Source organism: Cupressus sempervirens, chromosome 7, assembly GCF_028749045.1.
Source record: "Cupressus sempervirens isolate cs-2001-9-10 chromosome 7, ASM2874904v1, whole genome shotgun sequence".
In the NCBI taxonomy this organism is placed as follows: Eukaryota; Viridiplantae; Streptophyta; class Pinopsida; order Cupressales; family Cupressaceae; genus Cupressus; species Cupressus sempervirens.
This window is the reverse complement of record NC_143124.1, coordinates 738515551-738524630: the sequence shown is the minus strand read 5'-3', so window position 1 is coordinate 738524630 and position 9080 is coordinate 738515551. Positions and strand designations below refer to the sequence as shown.

At 36.3% G+C, this 9080-nt stretch overlaps 1 protein-coding gene across 1 annotated transcript; it reads right to left on the bottom strand.

Moving 5' to 3' along the window:
* LOC149549370 (L-type lectin-domain containing receptor kinase SIT2-like) lies at window positions 1-2501 on the bottom strand. The gene is made up of 2 exons (XM_089794903.1): window positions 2283-2501; window positions 1-2108 (listed from the first exon to the last, which is right to left on the bottom strand). Exons 1-2 carry the CDS (start codon window positions 2306-2308, stop codon window positions 92-94), a joined length of 2043 nt encoding a protein of 680 aa, XP_089651029.1. The 5' UTR covers window positions 2309-2501; the 3' UTR covers window positions 1-91.
* Between the last annotated feature and the right edge of the window lie 6579 nt (window positions 2502-9080).

Genomic DNA, 9080 nt, shown 5'->3' with positions numbered 1-9080 from the left:
TTGCACAGCCAGATAAAGAGTTTGAATTGGATAAAGAGATCGGTCAGGCCATTCATATACAATAGCCGTGGAAGGCATACAGAGATCGATCTTATCGAGTGACACAATCAGATACAGAGTTTGACATGGAAATGGAAGCGTCTGTACAGCTACTGGAATTATATGGAAGTGATTTCCAGGTACTGCTGACTGGACTCGATATAGAATAAGACGGAGAGTCAAAAGCTGCTATTGGAGCTTCCTCTTCAATTACTTGCACAACATGTCTCATGCTAGGCCTACCTTCTCGGTGAGAATTGGCACACATTAGACCCAGTCTGAGCACTCTCTCCATTTCACCTTCAACATATTGCCCACCAAGATTTGCGTCGGCTGCATCCGTTAGTTTTCCTGTGCCATGCAACTCTCTCACCCACTCCACCAGAACTATTTGATCAGATTGGAGAGATTGATTTACAGGTCTCCTTCCGCATGCGACCTCCAGCATAAATATACCAAAACTGAACACATCTGTGGCGGGGCTCGCCTTTCCTGTCTGTGCCAGCTCTGGTGAGATATAACCCAGCGTTCCAACCACACGGGTAGTGTGTATGTTTTCATTATGCTCGTACAGACGGGCAAGCCCAAAATCTCCTAGCTTACCATTCAGCTCAGAGTCTAGCAAAACGTTACTGGACTTGATGTCTCTGTGCACTACGCACTGCTTCCACTCTTCGTGAAGATACAACAAACCTGCGGCCACGTCTCTGATCACTCTGTACCTCCAGTTCCAGTCGAGTACCTTTGTTGGGTTTCCAAATATCATCTTGTCCAGGCTCCCGTTTGGCATGTAGTCATAAACTATGAACAGCTGCTTCTCGCGCCTGCAGAACCCTCTGATCTGCACAAGATTCCGATGTTGAAGGCGACCAAGACTCGAGATTTCTGCAATGAATTCCTTCAACCCTTCATCAGTTTCTCTAAGAATACATTTCACCGCTACTTGGAGACCATTAGTGGGGAGGACTCCTCTGTATACCCGACCGAAACCTCCGGATCCCAAAAGTTCTTCGTCTCGGAAACCCTTAGTTGCAATATGCAGATCTTTGTACTTAAACCTGTGAGGCCAATACTCCACCTCCCATTCTTCAATAAGATCTCTGTACTGGTTTCTCTTCACCCTGACAAGCGTCGCTGCTACCACCACGAGAATGACGACTACGCAAGCTGTACTGATACCAGCTAGCATTTTGGAGTTGTAGGGTTTGGATTTTGTGCGTATAAAGGATTGAATACTAGATGTATTCAGGGGCGGCGCGGTTCCGTTTGTAGTGAAACTCCAGGCCAGGATGTAATTCTCTTCAAAAAGGAGTCTTGTAGCTGCTGAGAAACCAACGTAGATTTCTTCTTCTGCAATGTCGGACAGGGATATATTTTTTATATGTAACAGTGGTATATGCGGACGATCAAGACCCGCCTCCGCAATTGTGACTTTGAGCTCATTGTGAGGATTGTTATAATCAATCCAAGCTTGAATATTCTGTCCGCTTTTGAGATCCAATTCCTTGAATTGGGCGCTGTTGATCCAGTAGCCTGCAGGCGTAGAATTTACAGACCTGAGGTCGTTGAGATCTACGCCAACGTGATTGTCGTTGATATCCGCAAACTCGAAGTTTTTTGATGTGTCGAACTCGACTGCAAAAAGATGATTAGAGGCCTTTCCCATGGCTGATAAATTGCTAATCAAGCCAAGGTAGGGACCCGGCAAAAATCCCTCTGGAGACTTGGTGGGCGTCATAATGAACGCCATCCCAAACCCAGATTGTGAAGCAGGAGAAGGAACAATACTAAACACAAAAGTTGTGCTAAAAGAGAAAGTCGAATTCAGAGCTTTCATACGCACAGGATGTGGATAGAAAGCGCGGCCCATGGTGAATTGGAATCGACCATTAAGGGAGATGGCATTGGACTGCACTGAAGCATTCCCATACAATTGGAGGGTCGACGTGTTGAACTGGTTGAAGATGAAATTTGTGTGGGCTTGGGCAATAAGCAAGGTGGGGAGGAGATAAAATACAAGTATCACTTTAAAGCCTTCCGCTGTTGAGCTCCACTTCGAGTTGAATTTGCTGGTCCAACTTAAAAGTTAATGAGAAACATAAATCAAAATTAAAAAGGAAAAGCTCAAAGCAGATGGCCGACATGTTGCCATTTTTTATTCTGACACAGAAATACACCTATGAATGAGGAAAAGACGAAAAATTGACTGAATAAGGCCTAGAAATTGTTACAGAAACATTTACCTTTTTGCGTATTGCGAACTTTCCATTTATTTTTCCTGTTTTCCCCTCTCACGCCTCTACCGTAATACAAGACAGCTCTCTGGTAGTTTGAAGACAAGAATTTTCTTTGGTTACTCGAAAATAAACACAGTGCGGCAAAGGATACCAAAATATCGCAAAAACAAAATAACGATATGCTATGAAATTTCCACGCGCTCAAAAACAAAGCCGAATCCGTGTTCGCGTCCCTGATACGGCGGAGTCTAACTTTCAACGGGAAAAGAAATACATTTACAACGGAGCTAAGATTTTTTCTACGAACTCCACCTGTTTTTTACCACCTATCACTAACTAGCTATATATACCTCTATATATATTACGCCGAGTTACGCCGAGAGTAATCGTTCTCGAGGCGCCTATTTTTATTTTATTCCAAAGTTATTCTAATCGAAGTTGGGATTAATGAAAATAAAAATAGGCGCCTCGAGAACGATTACTCTCGGCGTAATATATATAGAGGTATATATAGCTAGTGGCAGTCGCGGCGCAACCAAAAAAATAATTTTAACTTTTTCTATTTTTTATAAGGTTAGTAGTGATTTTTTTATTTCTTTTTAAATATAGTTGTATAAACTTACTATAAAATAGTAGTAGTATAAAATTATTGAACATTTTTTTAAAAATCCTTATTAGTTTAATTGAGTTTAATTTTAAGGATATTGTTAGGTAAATTGTTATATTGAAGAGTAGAGTTAGGGTTAGGGTTAGGGTTAGATATAGGGTTAGGGATAGGGTTATCGTTAGGGTTAGGGTTAGGGTTAGGATTTTAAATAGAGTTAGGGTTAGGGTTAGGGTTATAATTAGAGGTAGAGTTAGATTAGGATTAGAGTTACAATTAGAGTTACGGTTAGGGTTAGGGCTAGGGCAAGGGCTATTTTAGGATTACAACTATTCTTAGGGTTAGAGTTAGGGTTAGAGTTAGGGTTAGGTTTAGAATTAGAGTGTGTTAGTGTTAGGGTTAGGGAAAGGACAATGGTAAGAATTAGGGTTTAGGTTAGTATTATTGTTAGGTTTAGGGTTAGAATTAGAGTTAGGGTTGAGGTAGAGTTAGAATTAGAGTTAAAATAAGGGTTACGTTTTTAGTGAAGATTTAAGTAAGGGTTAAGGTTTGGGTTAGAGTTTTGAATCGGGGTTGAGGTTAGAGTTAGGGTTAGGATTTTAGTGAAGATTAAAGTAAGGGTTAAGGTTAGGGTTAGAGTTTTGAGTTGGGTTAAGGATAGAGTTAGGGTTAGGGTTTTAGTCAAGAGTAAATTAAGGGATACAGTTAGGATTGGAGTCTAATTATGGTAAAGTTAGATTTATAGTTAGAGTTAGAGTTAGGGTTAGAGTTATGGGTATGGTTGGGGTAAGGTTTAGGGTTAGTGTTAGGGTTAGAATTAGAGTTAGGGTTAGGGTTAGAGATAGGTATATAGAAAGGTTTAGAGTTAGGGTTAGGATTTTAGTGAAGATTAAAGTAAGGGTTAAGGTTAGGGTTAGAGTTTTGAGTTGGGGTTAAGGATAGAGTTATTGTTAGGGTTTTAGTGAAGATTAAAGTAAGGGATACAGTTAGGATTAGAGTCTAATTATGGTAGAGTTAGATTTATAGTTAGAGTTAGAGTTTGGGTTAGAGTTATGGGTATGGTTGGGGTAAGGTTTAGGGTTAGTGTTAGGGTTAGAATTAGACTTAGGGTCAGGGTTAGAGATAGGTGTATAGAAAGGGTTAGAGTTAGGGTTAGCTTTAGGGTTAAAATAATTGTTAGGGTTAGAGTTAAAGTCCATTTATGGTAGAGTTAGATTTAGGCCTACAATTACAGGTAGGGGTAGGGTTATAGTCATGGTTAGGGTTAGGGTTGGAGTTAAAATAATTGTTAGGGTTAAAGTCCAATTATGGTAGAGTTAGATTCAAGGCTGCAATTAGAGGTAGGGGTAAGGTTACAATTAGGGTTAGGGTTAGGGTTAGAGATAGAGAAAGGGTTAGGCATAAGGTTGTTGTTAGGGTTATGTTTATATAGAGATAGTGTTATATATAGAGGTAGCATTAGGGTCAAAGTTAGCGTAAGGGTTTGAGTTAGGGTCAAGGTCAGAGTTAGGGTTAGGATTAGAGTTAAAGTGTAGATATGGTAGAGTTAGATTTACAATTAGAGGTAGGGGTAGGAGTAAGGTTAAGGTTAGTGATAGGCTTAGAGTTACGGTTAAGGTTAGGATTAGAGCTAGGGTTAGGGTTAGGGTAATAGATAGGGGTAGAGAAAGGGTTAGTATTAGGGTTAGGGTTATGGTTGAGGATAGGGTCACGTTACGGGTTAGAGCATGAGTTTGACTTAGGGTTAGAGTTAGAGTTATAGTTTGAGTTAGGGTTATAGTTAGAGATAGAGTTACAATTAGAGTTTGGGTTAGAATTACAATTAGGGTTAGGGTTAGAGTTAGAAATAGATCTAATATTACAAGTAGGGTTTGAATTAGGATTAATGTTAGAGTTAGGGTTAAGGTTAGAGTTTTAAGTCAAGTTTAAGGATAGATTTAGGGTTAGAGGTAGGGTTAATATTAAAGTAAAATTATGGTAGAGTTAGATTCATAGTTAGAGTTAGGGGTGCAATAGGGTTACGATTATGATTATGGGTGGAGTTAGACAAAGGGGTAGAGAAAGGGTTAGATTATGGGTTATGGTTAGGGTTAGGTTTATATATTGAGTTAGCGATATATATATATATATATAGTTACATGAGGGTTAAGGTTAAGGTATGGGTTTGAGTTAGGGTTATAATTTCAGTCAGCATAAAGTTAGGGTTAGGGTTAGGGCTATATAATAATTATGATAGAGTTATATTTAGAGTTAGAGTTAGGGGCAGGGATAGGGTTAGGGTTAGTTTTAGTATTAGAGTTAGGGTTAGGGTTAGGGTTAGGGTTAGGGTTACGGTTATAGATAAGGTTAAGGTTAAGGTTAGGTTTCAGTTGATGGTTAGAGTATGAGTTAGCGTTAGAGTCAAAATTAGAGTTAGGATTAGGTTAGACAAAAAGTAGGACAATGGTTAATGGTACAATTAATATTAGTGTTAGAGGTAGGGGTAGGGTTAGGGTTAGAATTAAACATATGGGTAGAGAAAGGGTTAGGGTCAGGGTAAGGGTTAGGGTTAGGGTTAAAATATGAGTTAGGGTTAAATGCTAAGTCGAAATTAGGCTTATAGTTTGAGTTAGGGGTAGAAAAAGCATTAGAATTAGGGCTAGTGGAAAAGTAGGACGACGGTTAGAATTACGATTGGTGTTATGTTTAAAGTTACATTTAGGAGAGTAGCTTGTTCTCCTTACACATGCCTCTTACCATAATAGAGCAATATAAGGATTACAATGTTCCTTATGTAGTTTTATAACTTTAATAGTTGCATTTATAAATAAACAATTTATTAATGTTAATTATGTTTAGCATGAATAGTGTACAATGAAGGACTACTAAATGTTATTGAGGTAATGATTGCACTTAAAATGAGTATAAAATGAATATTCTACTTTAGAGTGGATTAATAGTTAGATATAAAACATCAATTTTATACATAATTTGTTATGTTTAACATGAATAGTGTACAATGAAGGACTACTAAATGTTATTGAGGTAATGATTGCACTTAAAATGAGTATAAAATGAATATTCTACTTTAGAGTGGATTAATATTTAGATATAAAACATCAATTTTATACATAATTTGTTATGTTTAGCATGAATAGTGTACAATGAAGGACTACTAAATGTTATTGAGGTAATGATTGCACTTAAAATGAGTATAAAATGAATATTCTACTTTAGAGTGGATTAATAGTTAGATATAAAACATCAATTTTATACATAATTTAATGATCAACATATAAATGATATATCTCATGTTAAAGCTTTAATAATACAAACACAAAGGTCAACGAAAAAGATTTGAAATATTTGCAAGTATAGTTGAGAAGAATTTGAGCTAAGAAGTTAAATTGTTTATTTATTTTTTCGATACATAGATGAAAGCATAACAACATCTCCTAGTACAATTCTCTAGATAAAGTAATAAGTAAAATACTAAAAATTGTGAAATCATCATATGGACCATGTATATAGTTCTCCATAATGATGTAAGTACATCACATAATGTTCAGAGATTAAAATTGTATTACGGCCTTTGTTCGTAATATGATCATCATAGACCTCTTTCATCATGGATGGAAATGCATCTACTTTTGTAGATGTGTTGCGTACATATTTTGCAACATCTTCCATCTCCATTATCTCTATCTCTTGTACATGATCAATAGATAAAGCTGCATTATCAAGAGCTTTTACCATAGTTGTACAACATTGTTTAATTATTTGTGCACACTTCTGAAACTCTGTCTCATAAAAATGATTTGAGTCCACTGAAGAAGTTGGGCTCATGTCAACAATGCTTGACTGTCTATCAGAGGCTTCCATGCCTAAAAAAAACATGGAAAACAATTTAGAAAGCATTATCACCAATTTAAAAAAATAGAACAAATGTATACTTAATGAGAGGGATAAATATTTTATATCAATAATGGTCTTTAAAAAAATAGAACATGTCACTTAGTACAATCAATTGTGGAGAAAATGAATACAAAACCAAATTGTATTAAAATTTGTAATGAAAGTTTGGGTATTGAAACATGGTAATATTATGACCATTCATGGATAGTGAAGAATAGACAAACATAGATTTCAAATATTGAGTAGCAATGTATTGGTTGAAAGTAATGAAGCACAAACATTATGATTTATTTGAATTGAAGAATGCCTTTATAATTTGAAATAATATTATAAACTTAATTTGTGGACCCAATTGATGATCATAGTTAAATTTACAAATTAGAGAATTAGTATAATAAAATTTTAGCGTAATGGTACTTGCAAGCATTAAAATGTGCAAATAAAAAGGTTATCATGTGACATTGAGCATATCAAATTATACTTTTCATTAACTGTAGAATATGAACTATCAATGTGCATAATAAGAATAACAACATAATAGTTGATGATGATGATCACATAATGTAGTAGAACAAATAAATCTTTATTATTAAATAATATGTTTCAAAAAATCAATGATTTTCAAGACTTCTCAGTCTACATTCTTCTACTTTTCTCTTTGAAAGTTGTTTCCCACTTTTCATTTTCTCATAACGGTCGTATATAAAGGGTGGCATTATCCTCAAACCTTCCAGTGACTTAACACGAGATATCCCCACAAATGTCAATCCTGGTCTTTCTCTTGGACCTATGTCAATTGTGGCTTTTGAAAGAGCTAGCCCTTGAGATTTGTGAATAGTCAATGCCCATGCCAACCTTAATGGTAGTTGGAAGGTCCTACCCCTTTGCAATGGTGCTATTGGTATTACGTTTGGATGGTGATCATCAAATGGTACTCCAGAGTAATTGTCAAATTCAACTGTAACATATGATGGTGGCTCAGGTGGAGCAGTTCCTGGTTTGTAAACAATATTTCTGATATATCCCAATGATCCATTGACAAGACCAGCTTCTATCCATATATTTGTAGTCAACATTACTCTTGCATTGTTACTAATCAATAACTCTGTATCAAGTTCATCGCTTGATAAATCTTCTTTTCCATTACCATTCCTTGACTTGGTTGCAAAGCTACGTGCGACTGGATGTCTTAAAGAATACAACATCCTCATGTTATGGTTACAAACATTGTCATTTGTAGAGAATAAATGCACTACCCTATCTAATTGCCAAGGAGCATTATACCTGAAACATTGGTGAATACATATGTAGTTCACCCAACTTGTTAAAAAATGTGAAATAGAAAATTTAAACATAATTTTTTTTTGAATTTGATTAACCTGCAAACCATTCTTCCTCTTTTTTTACGAAGGCATGCTCCCTCCTTACAAATAGTGTGTCTCTCAACACAATTGAGTATCTGTTCATAATCCTAGTCTATATCCATCTCAGCTAGTTGCATTGTATGCTTCAGGCATGGATGCTCACCAAAATTCTGGAAGACCTATAAATGATAATTCATAGATTATTCTATTGGATAGAGGTGAGAAACACATATTAATATTTAACTCATTTATAATATGAAACTTACATTTATGTTTCTTTGATGTGGATCATGTCTAGGATTCCAAGCATGAATAATGGAATCAAAATATCTCTCAGCACATTTTCGTTCATCCTCATTTGACCAATTAATAGTGTCCATATTTGGTGCCCCTTCGAGCCATAAGAAGCCGTGAACATGAGGTGAACCACAATGTTGCCACTCATATCTACACCAGAAGTCCTTTACTTTCATACCTTTTTCAAGTATTTCTTTCCTTAACATTGTATTCCTTAAGTGCATGTAATAAGTGACAATATGCGGATAGTCGATGATATTCTGCCTTCTCCATCTTTGAGCCTCTCGTGGATTAGTAGGTGTTGTACCATGCATTAGTGCATGTAAATCAGGCCATTGCATATCCGCTGCACTTAATGTGAAGAAAATTGTAGGTGTGCCAAGCTGGTCAAGCAAGTCAGTTAATTCTGCTTTACATTTTGCCCAATATGATCTTGTTCCTCTTAGACTTGTTCCAAATCACATCAGCCTATCTGCAAGATTATTGCGAGGCATATTTTCCATATGTTCACACAATTCATGAATAGTTATTGGCATTTCCTGAAAGCTCCTTTTTGCAAAAACAGATGCTGAACTTTGTGTGCGATGTCTCATTACCATGTTTTGCACAAAATACCTAAACCTTGGATGTTTTCCAAAGCGATGA